At 35.5% G+C, this 21,130-nt stretch overlaps 1 protein-coding gene across 1 annotated transcript in view; it reads right to left on the bottom strand.

Moving 5' to 3' along the window:
• The window catches only part of LOC149772764 (spermidine synthase-like), a 56,057-nt gene that overhangs the window by 8,299 nt on the left and 26,628 nt on the right, over positions 1-21,130 (bottom strand). The window contains exons 4-7 of the mRNA XM_089947335.1: positions 14,275-14,428; positions 12,200-12,283; positions 8,564-8,709; positions 3,848-3,970 (exon numbers count right to left, since the gene is read on the bottom strand). Of these exons, the coding sequence (XP_089803461.1) occupies positions 3,848-3,970; positions 8,564-8,709; positions 12,200-12,283; positions 14,275-14,428 (507 nt within the window). The remainder of the gene's footprint in view (positions 1-3,847; positions 3,971-8,563; positions 8,710-12,199; positions 12,284-14,274; positions 14,429-21,130) is intronic.

Below are 21,130 nucleotides of genomic sequence, written 5' to 3'. Positions count from 1 at the left end.
CTTAAGGTTCAGCAAATCCAACTAGAATTCAGTCTCCGAAGTGGGCACATGCTCAGCCAATTAGATACAAGATTACCTCAATAATATCTGCAGATCTTGCTCATAAACCAAATGATCCAATACCTTTTTAATATAAGACCATTTAACAAGTTTTTTCAAAATCTGATTAGAAATACAGTTGCTAGATTATTGGCAAGTTAGCCCAAGTAGATGCAAGGTCAAATCATTAATATTCATGAATTTCATTCACACTCAACCAAGATTTGGATGACAAAGGTCTATTTCACCCAAGTTTGAAGAAAGTCATATAATGAAAAAAAAACAATCTCCAAACTGGTAAAAGAAAATATCTCTGTATCAGATGCCAGGTCACAGAGCTCATTTATCATTCAACATCCTGATGAAATAAGCTTATTTACCAAGTCTGATTGGAATCACGTCAGATATATGGTCTCTCAAATAGTAACAAACTCAGCCAATCAAATGCAAGATCACCTCATTAATATGCATGGATCCTGTTCATTGTAAAATACATAATATCTTAAAGATACGAGTCTTTTTCCAAGTTTGATAACAATACGATCAGAAATAGTCACTAACACATTTACAAACTCAAGACAGATGAAAAATATATGTAAGGACGTTGCTCCTAACTGTTGTTGTTGTTGTTGTAGGGTTTAACGCCATTTTTCAGCACACGATAGGCTATACATGGCGGCCAGTATTAATGGTGGAGGAAGAACCTGGGAAAACCCCGGAAAGAACCACCAACCCACGAGAAGCTACTGGCAAGCTTTCTCACATGTCCACATTAGCCGAATCCGAGACTCGAACCCACGCAGACAGAGATGAGATGGCAGTGATCTGTAACGAAGAGCGCTTTAGACCACTTGGCCACTCAGGGCCCCACTCCTAACTATAAAATTCCAACACCTTAATTGTTTAAGCCTATTTACTATGTCTGATTAAAACTGGATCAGAAATAGAGACCTTAGAGTGGTAACAGGCCCAGCCAATCATGTCAATAACATGTATAGATCCTGCACATTATCACGCTTGTGCGAGAACTTGATCATATAGGTGCTCTACATAAGTCTGATCCAATTCATATGAAAACATGGCTTCCTGAGTGGTAATGAACTTTGTCATTTAACTGCAAGATCATCTTTATTAATATGCATGGATCCACTTGCTAATGAATTTGTCAAAGCTTGAATATCAGACATGATTTTGGTCTTCCATAAAAAAAAGCTGAAAATCTGAAAGGGGGGTTTGGGGGTCCTCCCCCAACAGGGTTTTGAGGGGCAGTGCCCCTGATCAGCTGCTCCTGGTGCAACTTATGATCATAATTAATATATAACAAAATAATCATTTAAAATACTAACAAACTTACCAACAATTTTCAACTTTAATAATTTCAAAATATATATTGTCACATGAATTTGTTCTCCAATACTATTGGTGCTTAAGTTATTTCATCTGCATGACAGTGTTCACATCGTAATTAAGTCAATAATTAGACATTTTTTGCTGCCAACATATTACACTTCTCTCTTTTCATAACAAATCTGTAAAATAAACACCCAAATACATCACCTATATACAAATAATCCCATATATTCACTTGTCTTTTTGTCCACTGGACAAATCTGTTATATTCACTTGTCTTTTTGTCCACTGGACAAAATCTGTTGATATGCCAGTCGAGCTCTTTTTGCGGCTTTATCAAATATTTCTTTAGCCTTCCTTTTTGTCACCAATGATTTTGTTAGCTCAATGTGCAATCATTTCTTTTCCTTCTCAACGAGAGCCTTTTTCCTTTCAAGCTCCAGCTTGTGTTGGCGACATGCAGTGCACATATTCTGACAGGGCTACATCTGTTCCAGACTCTTCCAACCATGACTTCCGTAATTTATATCTTTACTGCAGAGGTCACAAAATGCCAGTCCTTGAGCGTTCAGTTTTCTTATAAACTGACCAACTAAATTTCCGTCAACTTTTTGCTCCAGCCATTCCCATTTCCATACATTTTTTAAACCTTTATCTAAACTTCTTGTGTCATGGTCTCTTTCAACAACTCGGGATGCCATTTTTTATAAGCACGCTTCTTCTTTCCATTGCCATCAGTTTCATTTACACGAAGATTCATTAGATGAATTTAAACTTTTGACCAATCAGAATACTCTTTATGAGAGTCATGCGCTAACTAATATATGGAGCGAATACGTTACAAGGGTCATTGCGGAATGAGACCAAACAGATTGTTTAAAAACCCGGATCGGACATAATAAAAAAAAAACAAGGACTATATCAGGAAAAATCATATTCAAGTCAGGAGAAAAGTGGAATTCCGCTTTAAAATGGAGAAAAATCAATTACCAAACTCATCCGAGATCATTAAGATATAAGCCATCATTCCAAGTTTAATCAAAATCAGATAACAAGTATGGCTTCCACAGTTTTGACATGTTCAGCCGATCTGATTCAAGATTACATCATTGATATGCAGGATCTCAGTCATTATAAAACCCATCCAAGATCTCTCTGACATACGCCCATATTTCAAGTTATATCAAAACTGAATTAGAAATATGGCTCCCTGAGTGGTACCTAACCCAGCCAATAACATGCAAGAACAGCTCATTAGGATGCGTGCATCTTGCTCCTTATCAAACTTGTCTAAAAATTTGATTATAAAACCATATATTCCAAGTTTGATCATAAATGAATCAGAAATACATGTTCAGCCTCCCCCAAAAATTCAGCCAATCAGATGCAGTATCGCCTCAGTAGTATAGGTGGATCTAGCTCATATCTAATTCATCAGATATCTTGGTAAGTACAAACTCCAAGTCTGATCAAAATGAAATTAGAAATTTAGCCTCCAGGTTGTAAACAAGGTCAACCAATCAGATGAAACATTGCCTCATTAATATGTGTAGCAGGAGCATATATTTTATAATTTTATATATTCATGTTTTAATTAAGCAGAAGTAGATATTTTATTATTTTATGTAATTAAAGTTTATTAATGAGTGAAATAAAGTCATCAGTTGCAATTATTGTATAATTCTCATTTTACACATATCTAGCCATTTAGGTAACTTTGAACCAGGATTACCTGTTAAGAGTTTTATTCACTGAGCAATGAAGCTACCCTGATTGCTGTTCATGCTGGCTTGGTCTACTGTATGACAAGTGGTAAACAACTTTCTGAGTGGTTAGTTTGCTACTTGTCTGTATAAACAACATAGTATGAACATCATATCAGTGGTGGTCAATCCATTGGAGCTTCTGAAGAGTGATGGTCATGGCATTACATTAAAGTGCCTGAGGATTCTTTTGCTTGCAAGAGAATGTGAATTGGCCTTTGTCCCATATGATAAGGTAAACAGATTTATAATATGTTTAATGTAACAGTTTATTTTATATGTACTCAGCATATCTCTCTGGAATGCATATTGATGTATTTTAGTACATTTTAATAGGTTATCAACCTGCATTTTATTTTACTAGCATATCATTCTGTCCATACATTTGTCTGTCTGCTCTCTACTTTTACTCTAAAAACTTAGACTGTTATTTAGGTTTAGTTAATATATTTATTAATAAATATATGGCATTGTAAGTTATTCGTACTGAATGTACTGTAAAGAGAATCAATGTAAACATGCAGAACAATAATGCACTGATGACAATATTATTTATTATTGTAGTAAATGTATTTATTTGTAGGGTGTATGTAACAAAGCAGGAGAAATGTATCAATCTCCACTTATCAACCTCAATGCACAATAAACCCAATAATGAACAAAAATACTGGACTGGGGGGGGGGGGGGAAGATACCTCTTTTGCAAACTGTGGAAGTGTAAAAGCTGCCCTATGGACATCGGAGTTGTAGTATTTCAATTTCAGGATTTTCAACTCTTTAGTTCCCCATGTTGTTACCGGTTCCTTGAAGTTTGTGTCCTGAAATTCAAGGCAGTGACAAAAAAGTCATAAAAATCAGTTTAACATTCTTGGCTATTCTTCAACAACTAATTAAAGAAATAAAATATTTGTTTCATCCCTAAGTTAATGTATCATAATTTAAGAGACTATTTATAAGTATGCATTGTGGTACAGAAGCTGAACAAGGCAAGTATCTTGGCCCAATGTACAAACACTATAATATTTGAACTATGGAAATTTTAGGAAACATCTACTGGGGTACCTATTAGTCCTAATGATCAGTTACCCAGGTAACCAATCAATGGAAAATTTGTATTGAATGTATACCCTGGTACCCAATCAATGGGAAATTTGTACTGAATGTGTACCCAGGTAGCCAAATCAATGGGAAATTTGTATTGAATGGGTACAAATCTGAACTACTATTTTTTGCAGGCTGATGCTGGTACAGACAGCATGCAGAAGTGTATTTTGCAGTGGTTTAAGCATGCAAAATGGGATGTATTTTGCCAGTCACATCTGAATGAAATAGTGACTTGTTGTCAGTGAGTCAGAGTTGCATTTTGGAGAAGAAAAAAAAAGCCTAGCTGGATCAATAGATAGGAACATTAATAACAAAATTCTGCCAAATATACCTGTATTATTGAGTGGTACAAGTCACAAATAAATCAACTTATAACATGTTCAATTAAAAATCTAAATTTTTTGAAATTTTAAATTCTTTTAGATGATAAATCCATGAATTCAATTATAGGTCATACAGTGGAATAGAAAAATTCAGAACAATTTGATTCACAATATCCCATGTTAATTCCATGTATCTCACAAAATAAACAATAAAAGTCCACATTTATTTTAAAAATTCACAGGATCCATAGTATCCTATATATGTCACAACCTCATGACATCTGATACAATATCCAAGAATTCATCCTGGTTGTCTGAAAATTCTGAAATCCTTCATTATATAGTAAATTGTCATGATCTAGGCATCATATTGTGCAAATACACTTCCTTGGCCTGACTGTCCTACACAGGTGCTTATGTAGAGACTGAGCTTGGGCTCTGGAAGTAACGCATTGATCATACTGTGTGTGAAAACTATTAAAGGCTAAAAATGAACATGTGACAATTATGTGGCAATATCAAATAACCACCCTCTTTACTTGCCACTGAGTAAGTTTCACTCACAGTTCAATCAAAATATTGTCATTTGGGAAAACAGGCCAGGAGTTAACGATTGGGTGAGGTGCCCAACATACTTTTCCTTCTACACTTTCACTCAGTCTGGAATTTATTTACAAAACCTTGCAAATGTCTATTTTAATGTAGTGTTAAGTTGCTAAGAAGCATAAAAATTAATATTAAGCTGTCTTATGCCATGTCAGTGATTTTTGAAATTTAATTTTAAGAAACTGTGATCTCTAGTAATGTAAAGGCTCATTTGAAATAAACCCTATGTGTGAGTTTGTTAAGTGAAACATTAGATGTATTATATTTCATATACAGACCCTGCGCAGATTAGGAATGAGTCCATTAATGAAAAGGAACTGTTTCTGTTGTGGATCAAATTGGTCCCCCCCCGCAATCTTTTATATATATATATATATATATATATATATATATATATATATATATATACACACACACACACACACAGAGAAAAGAATGCAAAGACACCTGCAGGAAATGCAAATAAATTTGGAGAATTGGCAGATTCTGACCCCCCACCCCACACAAATGTTAAGTGACCCATTACATCTGATATTTCACATGTGGGCATTAAGCTTATTGCCAAAGAGTCCATTAATGGAAAGAAACTAATTGGTTGGGTGAAAGGAATAACTAGAGGGGAAACTGAATGTGAAAGGGGGGATAGAAATAACTAGAGGTGGGGAAAGAATCAGCGAGCCAAATCCTTCTTCAGGAAAACTATTTGGGGTGGGAGATTAGCTGTTACATCGGAAACACCCCTTGAAACGGGATATCCCCATTTTGTAATAGCGGCCAAAATGGACTGACACAACCTGAATGAGTGACAAAATCCTTGAAATAAGTGAATCTTTTCTATTAAGAATTTGGTGTGGTTACTAATACTGATTGGGACTAGATTCATACATTTGGTGTGGTTCCTAATACAGAATGGGACTAGATTCATACATTTGGAATGCTAAAATGTTATACAAGAGCTCATACAAAATAAAAAGGGAAGGTGGTTGCCTGATGAAACAAATGTTTTCATTAAAAAATCTGAGATATGCAAAATAGGGGCATTTCTATATCAATACCTGAACACAGTTAATGTGAAACTGAGAAAAACTTTGAGGTGGTGCATAAAAGCTGTAATTTTGTTATATACACAACCATTACATGTTTAAGACTATCAAGGCTTTTCACACATAACATTTAAAGATGCTCATACCAATCAAGACCATTTTCATGAGCAGGAGCCAATTTCATGCAAATGGTGTTTTATATGCTAAATGATAACATTAATATACACACGATCACATCGTGATATATATATATATATAAATATATATACAATACTGGATATTTTCCTTTAAACAGCCTTGACGTGGAATGTGCAAATAGTAGACATTCTCAAATATACAACCGTGTACCGTGTACGTTAAAAATGATCATACTTTCACAAAAGCAATGTGGAGATACAAAATGCCAAGTTTCATACATGCTTTCTTCTCATGTTACATACATGACTTTTCCATACATACATTTTTGAAGTGTTATATACAAAACGGGGATATTTATCAAGCTTACGTTGTTAATGGCAGGACCATATTTGGGACTAATGTTAATGGCAGGACCATATTTGGGACTAATGTTAATGGCAGGACCATATTTGGGACTAATGTTAATGGCAGGACCATATTTGGGGCTAATAAGTACAACATACCAAGTCAGATGGCTGTGTGTGTTAGAAATACACCTTTCACAAGTTGAAACTGGTTGATGCTAACCCTTGCTGATAGTTTATAATAGTGCTGATTACTGCCTTAATTTCTGCAGATGTCAAGCTCTTATTAATGAGATAATTTAATTTTTGGGGACCTTTTTTTAAAAATGTTTGAAAACATTTGCTTACTCTAATTTACAGAGTAAAAAGAAAGATCTTATTCCACTCTGTAGTTTGCTTGAAACCAGATTTATTTTGATGAAATAAAAAAAAATCACACTTGGAAAGAATATTTTAGTCTCATAAATTAAATGGTCAGTCCCTTACAGTATACATATTCAGAACAAACTAGTTCAAAGGTTTGTGTATTCAGTCTTGCAACTGTCCCATTACTGCTGAAGGACTAATCATGTACTTTGCATTTCTGTACAAATTATTTTTTTAAAGAAGCAGTTTGTCATTTGCAAATTAAATGTTTGTCCTCAGAGACGTTTAATTTGCAAATGACAAACTGCTTCTTTGGGACAAACTGCTTCTTTACTTAGTAAATAAATGACAAATTTATGGTGTTCAAGAGAAGCTCAACAAGGTATGCCTCTCATCAAGACAGCAGTTCAGATTTCTTTGAATAAATTAAAATGATAAATTTATTGCAAAAGAAGCCAACCACTTTTCTAAATTTACATGTACTTAACATACAAGAAATAATAATTATTTTTTATAGACCAAATATGTCATTAAAATTCAGGTGACTGATTCTTCAAATGATATTCGATTGCAGATAAATCACAAAATCTCATTGTTGCTCAAATGTCAATCAGTAATACTGACCAACCCCTCCACTGGAGTTGCTAACAGCAAGCTTGCAGTGGTGATTTTTAGGTATTTATTTCTCCACTCCGGAGCAAATGTGGAGGTGATTAGGTCTACCAATGTGATGCATGGGGAACCAAAAAATCATGTGAGCTGAGCTGTAGAGATTTTCGAGATAAGGTGTTAGGGAAAAATGACAATTTTCAATAGCCCATAACTTTTCTGGACAAAGAGAAAAGTAATTATGTTTTCAAATGTCACTGTTTGTACAGTAAAGAAATTTGTTTGAAAATACAAATTTCTAAGAAAGAGGGTAATTATCAGAGAAATTACTAGCTGATAGTGCGTAATGTTGGAGAATTCCATTGTAGCCCTCTTGTGGTACACCAGATAATCAAACATGTCACATGATCAGAAGGAATATGAGGACTATAAGGAAAATTATGTATGTGTGTGTGCGCATGTGTGTGTGTGTGCAAGAGAAAAGGACAATAGATGTAACAAAAGTTCAGTGTCCAATGTAAATGGTCAATATGGATATCTTCTGATAATAACATTGCATGTAACATGTATCAAGTTTCATAACCATCCATTAAAAACTGCCAGACTAGCTGCAGTCCATTACACATTATTTCTAGCTGCATATAAATATGCACTCATCAATACGTACATCTACAGATCTCAACCATTAGATATACCAACTTTCACATCAATGCATCTGAAGAATGCATGCTCAGGTGTGCTAGCATGATTGTGTGATGGACAGATGGATGGACGTAAGGAATTTTGAATGCCAAGAATTTTTTTATAGAATATGATACAAAATTTGCTGTATTAAGACTGCTTGCAACTGATGTAGGTACTGAGATGTTTTGACTTACTGGATTGGAACTACAGAGGATGAATCCAATCTGCCCACTGGGATAGGTTGGAATGGTGGTGAAGGCATAGTCTGAAACTGGAAATACTGTCCTGCAGAATGTAAGCATTTCCTTAATCAAGTTCAGATGCAGCCATAAGCACTCTCCTGCAATATAACAGTTATAAAACGTATCTATTAACTGTTCCATTTAAATAAACAGTACATATTATCAAGGAAAGTAGCCAAAAAACAACTAAATTGTTTAAAAGTACAGACTGGTCTGCTAACTAACTTGAATGTGAATATAATGAGTCTGCAATGCAAATTTTCAAATTAAAGAAACTCTTATGTTTTCTTGGAAATTGTCATTTACAGTTGCTATAAATAGAAAATTAGGAAAGTACATGTATATCTATGATGTAGAAATTAGCTCTTATACTGTTCTTATGCTGCATTCTTTCATTTTAGAACATTCTCAGATTTTCACGACAAGTGGAAATAAAGAGATGATAACAAAAATAACAAACAACTTTTTACTGGTTTATGTGTTTTTAAACTGGTTATCTTTCAGTCTTGTAGAAAGGCTCTTTTTGCATTGATACCCAAATCATTTGACGGTCAGAGTTCAAAACAACATTAATGACAACAGTTTTTCCATGGTGTGCGGTCTGAATCTTCTCAACATGCTCTAGCAGTGTTTAGGAGCTGCATTCCTGTGTGGCAAGCTGAGTGCTTCATTGGATTTAGGAATGGGTTTCTTCAAGGGTGCGGAAACTCTGCTTTTATACCTAGAAGATGTAAAAATGGTGTTTATCCCCGAGTGAAACTGGCGAGGTCTGAGATAGGGGAGTGTTGGAAGTCCACAAAACACGTCTTCAAGTTGACACTGTCAGTTGCTGTACCCAGCCTATCAATCGGCTGAAGCACAGCTTCTGCCGAAATCTCTCATCTTCTTTCTGGATTCAGGTAACCAAAGGCCTTCAGGGTCTGGTCATGAAATGGAAACTTTGCAATCATCTTTGCTGCAACTTCCTCACAGAAGGACCTCGCACTCCAGAAGAAGCAGCTCAGATGGGTTGGGAAAATGTTGTCTAGACTGTTATCAATGAAACATCTGGTTTCCATAAACATAGCTAACAGAGTTGTCCTGCTGGTTTTCTGGCGACAAAGTTGACCACTGTAATGCTGACTGATGCAGTAATAACAACTTGTCTTCACAAAGTTTCACACAAATTTCTGTAGAATTCATTCCATCTCTAGCTGGAGGCATCCCACCACTGCATCGGCAGGAATTTGGTTGTCTCTCTGTGAATGTCACTGTCAAACACCCTTACAAGAATTGCTATACACTTTTCACACTGCTGTCATTAGACTCATTCATCATCACTGAAAAAGGGTTTTCCTTGCATAGTTAAGTTACTTGATTGTCATAAATCAGATAAAGTGCATTGTAAACAATCATGGCCATAGTTACTTTGTAATGTAATCTTTCTTAACGAATTTGCTAGTCTGGAAACAACCTTAGGCAGTTCACTAAAATGATCAGCATAAAAAAATGGTAAATTATGCTCTGACACAATGTCAGGAAACAGAAACTGCTCTAGTGACACACATTAAAGAATTCTCCCTTTTCACTACCCTCCACATTGAAATTCACCTATCCAAGCACTGTTGAACTGGTAAACATATTTCTTGTTTCGACGGCATATATGCACTTGAATCTGCTATCAAACATTTTGACATGGTACCAAACTAATACTTTTCAAGCAAATTTCCAAATAGTTCAAGAAATGTTTACTTGATAGTGAACAACTTACATGTGTACAATAAATGCATCAGCAAATGTCATGAGCCGTGCTTTAACTAGTCACTGGGTTGATAACAACTGATGGACTACTGTAGACATTAACAGTGTATTGAACATTGATTTAGCTGGAAATACTATGCTTGACAATTTTTATATTTCCAGTAGTTTTTGGCAGCAAATTGGAAGATCAAAAGATGGGTCAAAAATCAAAAGACTCCTAGACAGTCCAGGAGACTTGGCACTAATGAGATTGTGTTATACACTGCATTCAACTACAAGATAAAAAGGGATGTAATTCTTGGAATTTTTTTCCTTTATTTCACATGATGGCAATAATATCTTCTTACACAACGTGACATACTCAAATCGACATGTGATGTCCCATAAATGTATTGTGTCCCTTCCTGCTTTTATTCCTTTGTATTCTTCTGTACTGATTAATAAAACTGTTTAAAGAATTTTTTATATATATTTAACATGTATTGGTAGCTGGGTACCATTAAAAAAATATTCCATAATCAACAGTTTGATCATGCAGATGCTTCCCATGGAAAAATATGTGCAGTTTAAAGTGTCTAGGTACTACTACAAAGTTAGCCTGTTCTCTTACTAATTCCCCTAAGATTAATTTTGAAATCAGATCCAAAACAAAACCTGAATGATCAAATTAATATCCAGATATTACTACAACATATTTCCATAATGTTTCATTTTATTCTGTAAGTCCATATTTTAAAGGTAATTTTCATAAGACTTACAGCAAATAAAGGTTGGCAGGTGTACCATTAGACCCCTAAGTCAATATCTTTCAATAGCATCCACCTCAGATGCATGAGGTCGTTGGGTTGATCCCCGGCAAAGTCATACCAAAGACTTACAAAAATGATACTAACAGCTGCCTTGCATGGCGCTCAGCATTAAGAGGTTAGTGTTAGGACTGGTCAGCCTGGTGTCAGGATAATGTGACTGGGTGGGACATCATGCTACATGTCTGCGACCTGACACCCTAGTGCTAGGCATCACTATAAACTGCCACACTGCAGTCATTGTAGCGATATGACTGAAAAATTGTTTTAAAGCTACACTGAAAATCTAAATCACACACACACACAATATCTTTCTTTCTTACTCTAAGTGCACTTTGGTGTTATTATGTAATTTTAGGATTAATGATATTTGGTGGAAACCATTTTTTATATTCTTTCAGTCAGTTACCTTGACCTCAGATCTGCTGACCCTGAAACTGACAGGATTCTTCACGAACCTAAATTTCAAGCTACCCACCAAGTTTTGGTAACTAGATAAAGGAGACCTGTTATAATTTAGCAAGAACTGCTTTCCTCCTGCCAGTAAAAGTGACCATGATTTTTGAGCTCTAAAGCTCTTGAAATAGTTCTTCCCTACACCTTGAGAAACCCATCCACAAAGGCAGGTGGATGCTGAATAACTAAAATTATTGTGCAGAAACCACTCATAACAGTCAGACAGTCAAAAATATAAACAGTATGCAATGCTTTATGGTGAATATATAAAAAAGGCAATAACTCCAACAAAAATTGCAGGAACAAAGTGATTTCTGGATATTCACATCATCACCCTAATAATTATCAGGTTTCTTGGCAATAAATCAAAAACCGCTGGACTAATTCGGCTAAGAAGTCTTGGACAAAGGATACACATTAGGATTACTATACACCACAGTCTAACAAAAAGTATGATTATTAATCATATCTTGGGTACCTACATATGACTGACATACAGACCAGGAAAAAGTTAAAGCCGCAAGGATATTAGTGCAAATAGTTACATCAGCGTTTGTGGTGTGGAGAGGGGTTATAAATAGGGTACCTTGGCAACACAGAATTCCATCAGATTTCAATGCTGCCTTCATCAGCTCATAATAAGATTTCTGGAACAGAGTGGATGCTGGACCTAAAATGGAATAGGGATAAAAAGATAACAAAGATTATAGAATAATATGCCACCTAAGATGACAGGAATAAATGTCTGTCCACAGTTTAAGCTGATTTTCTATCCTGGACATTTACGTTGGATGCAGAATCCACTGCCTATCGAAAGCTAGAATTCGCTGACACCATTTGGTGTCAGCATAGAATAGCCGCTTACTAACCATCCTAGCAAACTTGAATGACCTTTCATCAAGATATACCTGAATGAAATCAGTAGGATTTATTTTCTCAGAAATGGTAAGTATAGCATAAGCTACATCTTTAATCCGCTAACAGAGAAGACAAAACTACAGCATTGACGAAATTTGACTTGAAACTTGCCACTTGCCATCCTATTCAAATGACTACACAAATCTTGCAACCTACATGTCAATAACATCCCATGTCCAATAGACACTTGGGAACAACTGACCATAATTTAATCCCCAAAGATAATTACACCATAAACAATGAAATTGTTGAAAAGGTCAAATTTGATAAACTAATGGAAGTTTAAGATTAAATTTATTTGCTATTAACTTTAACAGCAGTGCAACAAAAAGGAACAGGGATATAAATAACGAGTTACCTCAAGTATTTAACCAACAAATGACCTTCTAAGCAATAACATGGCTTTATTCAAATGTTTCAAATAACCATGGAGAGATTAGTCGATTTAAAGTTCAATATGGTAAATATAAGCAAGGTAAGGCATGTTTACATAACAATTCACATGGCAAACCATATTTCAGCCAGGTTTGACAAAAATAAGGACAAATGACAATCTTTATTTGAAAACTGTTGATCATAATGGACCAACTTCATCATAAAATGAGATATTCAGTCTATTTTACATGTTATTTACAGGAAAAACTAAATAAATAACCATCTTTACTTTAAGATGCTCCTCTTTGATGCCTCAGAACATACACTAACAGAACAGGAGAAGTTCAAGTTTAAAATTTAATACCCCTCCATCATATTTTTCATCAATCTTTGTAAAGTTTCAGCTTTCAATCAATTTTATGAGAGTGTAATAATGTTTTTCACTTTCTGTGTGACTTTCACCATTGGTTTTTGTGGGTTTTGCCAGATTGTTCACTACAGTCAACATATTAATGGTAATTTTTATCACTTTCATGATCTGAGAGCGTGATACTGGGGGTAAAGAAATAAGATATATATTGTTCCATATCTACCGCATGGCAAACTTTCACCGTCTTTACAAATGTAACTAAATCATGTGACTAGATGCATGAGCTTACAAGAACTGACACAACTAAGTAAAATTTATTTAGATAATGAATACATTACTTGAATTTGTCTCATAATTTTTTAGACTATTACAATTCAGATGCATGCGAAGATTAATCGAAACCATTCAAACAGAATTTGATGGCACATACCAAGTATATGATTATTTCTAGATCATCCCAAATTTTGCCAAAATGGGATTAGTAGAATGTGCGATATTAGATAGTCGAATCATAGCAAACAATTCAATCAAATATGATCAATTCAAGGATTTTGTTCATTTTTGTAAAAACATCCATTAAGACATTGACTGGTTGGAGCATCTTTATGAGATTAAAGGTTAAAAAATGCACCTTGTTCATTTTTGGCACCAATTTTTGTGCATTAAATTTCTTTTTTTAAAAACTCAATTTATATCTACATTGTGCAAATAATGGCTGACAAAAATTATGCCTTTTTGGGAAAACAAATATTTTCTTATGTTCATTACATTTGAATGACCACTTTACACAGTAAGAAACCACTGTTTGGTTAGGAGACACCTGTCCATTAAGTGCAGAAAGTGACCATTTAATACATGATACATAGAGAGAAAGCTTTACAGGAGGAAATGGGAATAGCCATTGCAACCAGATGACAACCATATTTATGCTGACTGCTGTTGCAACAATGGTATTAAATGATCAAATAAAGTGCACAGACCTTGCAAACTTTTCTTACCAACAGGATCTGAGGAGTCAGTAATGATGACATCATATTCTCCTTTGTGCTTCTTCATAAAGTCAAACCCATCTCCTATGTGCAGGTTAACTTTGGGACTGTCATATCCACAGGCCATGTGAGGGAGGTACTTCTTGGATACTTCTATAACTTTCTGGATACAGAACATTGTAACAGCTTTACAATACTTTTGACATGGAATTCATGGGTAACAATATAATTTAAAAAAATTAAATTCATCATTTCATCTGTGACAATGACGATGAAGGTTTAATCACATGTCTTTTAATTCACCCATACAAGTTTGATCACTGACATACAACTACTCCATTTACCTGCTTATGTGTGGCAAATTCATGTCACCAGAGGTATAGCCTTTAATACAGTTCTTACCAGTGTGCCAATACTAACAAACATATATACTCCCATATAAGCAGAATAATTTAGAAAAAAAATAAAAGCCTGAAAAAAGTGTGCGTGTGTGTGTGGGGAGGGGTCGACTTATCTGTGGGCCAAGGTTTAAAGTTTGTTGACTATCATAATGGCTGTAAATCTTGATCCATGAGAAAAGACTTTTTCAGTGTCCTACGACTTACATGCATTTAATTATTTTCAGTGTCCCAAAATTTTGCATGTCTATGTATCTATTTTCTTATAGTGCTGGTACAAATTCTACCCAGAATGGGATGAAAGATCTCTGAGTTAAAAAAATAGTGTATATCATCTCTTACCTCCATCCTATGGTCTGAGTAATTTGGGGAGCAGTTGTTTAAATGCTATGATAGTGCCAAGCATCTTAATTTCATGATCCTACATGTATAGCAAGTGCATTGGTCTTGGGCTAGTTCTGCACAGCTGAGTGGATAACCCACTGTATCCAGGAAGGCAGAGCCAAGGCAAAAATATTGTCAATTCTCTTTTTTTTTTCAGTGTTAAAATAAAAGATCTTCTCTTTTTTGATCAACTCAGTTCATTTTTGGAAAGCAATTAAGAGCCATGATAGGATCCTGCAGGTACCTAGTGAAGGGACCAACCAGGTGCTTCTGCTGAATGTTTGAACTAGTACATGTACATGTTGTTACACATGTAACTCTAAGATAAGAAGACCTCTGCATGGGTATGTGAACGTATATGTCTTGTAGATCTAGACTGGCAACAAAACTGCCTTCCTGACCTGCATTTAGAACCAAACCTAGTGTCTATAATCTTAATATGGTGCCTGAATAAAATTGATAAGAGTTAGATTCATTTTTGGAAGAAGCTTGCTGTTGGCCTTTGGACCAAGTAAAATGTCTGGAGCGAGTTTGCAATGTGAACATAATCAATTTCCTCTTTATGTAAGAAAAGCATTGATTCTTGCTGCAGGATGTCAACTTTGTATGGATCTTTTGGGATTTATGTAGTGAAAGAAGTCATTGATAATGGAAAGACACTGAATATGGCTCAGAGGCCTTAGGAAACAACTTGTATCACCCACCCTTCGGTCAGGCAGCATCTCTCCCATTCCATGAAAGGTTTTGAATTCCTCACTTAAGTCTACTCATGCCAAATGTGATAATAGATAACAAGGCAACTGAATTAATGGTAATTTATAAACAAAAGTGAGCAATTTCATTAGAAAAAGTTCTTTAAAGACAATCACAATGCAATTATAAAACAAGCATTCAGCCATTTAACTGTCCCAATTACCCCTCCCCTTGATTCTTCTTAATGTACAGTGGGGATGGCATCCCCTTCTTAATATTTTAGAAGTCCCTCGGCAATTAGTGCCCTTGCTATCTATGTATTTGGACCCCATTATGCACAAGATATCATGGGAGAGGTGTAAACAAAAATATTGCTAACAAAAATATTGCTGTAGTTTAGCATACATTCAAAGTGTGAGAAACATCTACAGAATTGCTCAATTGATGAAAGCAAACAGGTAGGTTTAGAATTTGTAAGGCTTCAAGACTGAGCTTTCTTGCTAGCATAATGAAAGCAGAAACTGGTGAATTGATGGTATCAATCCCTCTATTTGAAAAAGACCACACTCATCTGCATGCTACCTTTAAAAGCATATGTAAAATGACATATTCTCTGCCTTATCAATGTTCTTTCAGAGTAAGCATGTTCTCTGACCTCCTGACCCTGAACTTTGATAGGTTACTTTCTTAACCCAAGTGCAAGCCATCCACAAACTTTGGTCTAGATAAGCAATGTAGAATAAATGTTATTGTGCAAAAACACTTTTTCCACTTTCAGTCAGAAACAATTACCTTTAAACTTTTGACTCCAAAATTGATGGGAATTTCCCATACCCCAAGTTAAAGCCATCCACAAAGTTTAGTAACTTTACATGAGTTACTGTGAAATGTTTTTTCTTCTTTCATTGTGACCTTGACCTCTGAACTTTTGAACCTGAATTCAAATGGTTCTTCCTTACACCCAGTGTAAATCCACCAGAAAAGTTTAACTGCAGATGGTACACAAATGTGCAGAAATGAAAATGGAAGCAGACAGACTGATGAACAAACATCAAAACTCATTTCACTCCATATTATGGCAGACATATTATAACTAACAGAAAAATTTGATTAGTCATATAGTGCGACCCCACTATAGCATGCTCCATTATAACATGAATTTGATATAGCATGGTCGTGGTGTGGCTCCTGAAATTTCATTTACATGTGAGTTTCTCATGCACATAAAAGCCCAACAAATTTGTCTTAAATTTATGAAGAAAAATAAGAGTAAAAAGTTGATCATTTTCGGTGAAGAGATCTCGTATGAATAATACAAGATGATCGTGGCGTGGCTCCTGAAATTTTAAGTGTTTTTCTCATGCATGAAAAAGTAGTTTTTTCCTTCCTAAAGTAGTTGTTGTTGTTGTATGGTTTAACGCCATTTTGCAGCACAAGATAGGCTATACATGGCAGCCAGTATAACTGGTGGAGGAAGAACCCTGGAAAACCCAGGGAAGAACCACTGACCCATGAGAAGCTACTGGCAGGCTTTCCCACGTACCCATGCTTAAAGTACAAAAATAACGTGTAAAAAGTTTATTCTGGGATCAAGTAGGGTTTCGCCAATGTCGCAAACTTGGATTTTTTTCCTTATTGGCAGAAAAATATACCACGTGGCGATTTTTTCTACTGGCGATATTGTTGGCTGTTTAAACTTGTATATACAACCATTGGTTTGGAGTAGAGAAATTCAGAGGCCCCATGAAAGGAAAGCTGCAAACTGGATATTAAATGGACTAAAATTTATCTATTGTTACATAAACAAATTCTTTGTCCATATTGACAAACCATCTAAACAGTGCACTGTTATGTCATAATCTGCTTATCTTGACATCTGGCATGGGTACTGTATGTTGTGAGATACCTGCTTTTTTGTTGTTGACATTGCTGGTAATGGAGATCAACCGGATGAGGCATTATCTCGTAATCTATCTTTCGTTGGATTTTGCTTACGAATGCTACTAATACCGACTTAGAATGCAAACTAACTTTTAGAGACTTGGGACATACTGTAAAGTAGATGTGCTTCATCATTTGTTACGTGATTGTTCTGTTTTTCCACTGAATTAAGACCTTATGACCTGTGACAAAGTTATTGAATATTTTAAATCTGTGTGTGTGCATATTTTCGACAGAATCACTTATATTGTGGATTCAATGTATATGATGAGATTCGCGAGCGAGTACACGGTGTTGATACTCTATCCATGATATACATTAGACATGTCTATATAAACAGTATTCACATATATGTACAAACCTGTGGTTCTCTCAATAAAGTAAACTATTATATTTGCCTTCTCTGTTTTCACTATAGGTGTATTTCTCATTTAATATGCACTGATTTAACTGTGCCAATGAAGCATGTACTTTACCACCCATTTATTGCCTACCTACCCCTCCCACCCACCTGCATTTTTTTGGGTGGTATTTACATCATTTTCTTCAGCTAACTGACCTGGTTGCTTATAACACGGTTCGGTCTATAACATAGTTGTGTGTTCTATGGCTCCCTACTACTGTATTATAGCGGGGTCACACTGTATGCACAAATAGGGAAAACAATACGTTATATAATGTTATGGAAACAAAATACAAAAAAAAATCTCCTGCCCTGATCTACAAACTCATAATCACAAGATAAAAAGGTCAGTCACTGCATCAACTCAGCCTTTTTCTGAGATATATACAACAGGATCTATTCTACGATGTGGATGTAGTAATTTTTTAAAACATGTCAAAAAAAGAAATGCATTTGCAACACTTGCACATATGTCCAAGCCGTAACTTTATTTCATTATTAAATTCCCCCTATTTTCCCAAACTTATCCCCATTTTAAAAAGAGAGAAATTTCCTCCCTAAAGTTCCAGATCCACAGATCCAGAATAGACCCTGATAAAATTAGTACTGAAGGAAAAAGCAAAACAAAGAGAGATGAAGAAAGATACCAAAACATATCAAATACTGTTCATAAAAATTAGACCAAGATTTCTGTCTTCACAACCAAATATTGAGAGTCATTAAAAGAAAATTGCAAACCTATTAGTGCTAAATAATTATATGTGCTCAATCTATTTTGCAAGGTGGCTATAGCCCTGTCATTTTGCATGTGATTTCTTTCTTTCTTCATCAAAGATAAAAAAATGTTATTTTCTCCATCCTAACCATCTACCTATTTAAGAAAAGAATATAACAACAGGATTTGAAAATTCTCTCATCCAACGTGAAATGGAGAGTGAAAATTTCTCAAGTGAATTTTCCAACTGCTCATCAATGTGGCAAGTGCTGATTCTTTCATTAGAAGGATATTATGTTGAGAATTGTTTAATGAAATTCCATACATATTGTCAAAACACCGTCCTCCATTTGTTTTTATCAAGATCATACAAGCACTCCATTCTCACTCTTCAGTATTAATAAACCCAAATCAAAGAGCCAGAAGACTGGTCTAAATATGTAATTACACATAACTGGTGTCAGAAGGCTGAAAGAATAAGTTCTGGGAAACAACCAGTCACAACACTGGATTTAGTTCATTAACTTCATCATATTTCTACAACAGGTGGTTGAGTATTTTATTCTAGATAATTGACATGTTTTTGCACTTGCCTGACTGGGTGAGGGGATTTTAATAGATTTAATGAATAAGATACAGGTGATGAAACTACATCATAGCTATTTTTTATAAAAAGATCTAACTTACCCAAAGGTCTGACCATCATACATTTTTTTCTCCAAAATATTTAATAAAACCCATTCCAAAAATGTTTTGTGATTTAACTGGTTACTCACATGTCAATCAAATAAATGTTAAATTACATCTCCATGCCTTCTCCGTTGCAGAGATTCATACTAGTGAGTGCATAGAAATGGTGGTGCATATCTATTGATATTTCCCTCCACCACAAAGGGTTAATATGAAAGGAATTAAATGTACAGCTGCATTGTGCGAAGAAAGCAAATTTTATAGTAAATACAGTTTCTCTGAGAATACCCACCCAATCACACTAACTTAGGAATATAAGTCGATTCCAGCCCTGCCAGAAGATACAAATTTGTCTTTCTGTCTGTATCATATCAATGAAGGGCAATAATTCGTGCCCATTACCTCCCTTTGCCACCACACAGCTGCCAGTGTTTAAGCTGTTTGAGCCACCAATGAAGAAGTTCGCACTGCAGAGTGGTAGGCAGGATCTTCAAGTAATGTGTTTGAGTAAGTATTCTTGGAGAGAAACATAAAATTTACTTTTTCCTTTGAATAACATTCCCCGATCATAATAGTATTAGGAGAATAGGTTAATACCAGGAGGGAATGCTAAGCACCCAACTTATACCTCACGTACCCTTCTATGGAAGAAATACTGGATTCCTATGAGACCAAAACCCATTCTACTCCTTAAAGCAACACTGCCTGTGGTCACATGTCCATGACCAACCTGTCAGGTTAAGATAATTATTGAAATCTTCTTACTATCAAAATTCAATGCCGAATGCAGTAAAGCTAAGAGACTGTGTTGATTTCATCAGGTCTGGTAGTCATCTAGGTTAAAGATATAGAACCCACCAGCTAAATAAAAAAGGTTGTTTCTGCATGCCAGCTAAGAGCATCTATGTCTTTGATTGAAATGTTGCATTAAAACATAATCTCAGTGATCTTCTAATTTCATGAGCCAACTATGACTTTTTGAGATGTCAAGAGTACACCAAGTGTACGACCCACATAAGCCATGAAGACAGGGTACGAAAGGTGACACACTGCGTTCTTGCCATCATAGGCTGTAAGAGCCATCTGTGGTTGCCATGACTTGTTGCTGTGTGCTTAATGTTCTGTGTGAGGGCACAGAAAGGATCTTCTATGGCCACTGCTCTTGACTTATATATAGATGAAGGAGGGTATGACGATTCTCTGATTGCCCAATGATTGTAAACAAATCCTGACCATGAAGTCTGGCTGGGTCATGAGATCAATGAATCATCTGATCTGAACCGATAGTGTGGGCCAAAGTAAAGGGCATGTAACTCACCCAGCCTGCACGCTGAAGCTATCAGGAAAATAGGTTTTGTATGGCAACAGCTTCAGTGAGGCCCCAGCTAATGGCTCAAACCTCTCGGAGTGCAACCATGTTAGGACCCAGGACAGATTTCACTTTGAAAATGGGACGAGGGATTCTGGACTATTCAAATCAAAACTGTCTTGCAGGTCAGATAGATCTTTATCATGGCCAATATCTCTTCTGCCATGGTGTTCTGATTGTGTCAGATATCATAGAGCGGTAGCCACTGATGATAACTGGTGCCAACTTTATCTCCCGGTTGAGCTTAAGAAAAAAAGTCAGCAAGTCAAGGG

This window comes from Sinohyriopsis cumingii, unplaced genomic scaffold (genome assembly GCF_028554795.1).
Source record: "Sinohyriopsis cumingii isolate HCF-2022 unplaced genomic scaffold, ASM2855479v2 utg001176l, whole genome shotgun sequence".
NCBI classification, from domain to species: Eukaryota; Metazoa; Mollusca; class Bivalvia; order Unionida; family Unionidae; genus Sinohyriopsis; species Sinohyriopsis cumingii.
This window is presented reverse-complemented; position numbering and strand designations above follow the sequence as displayed.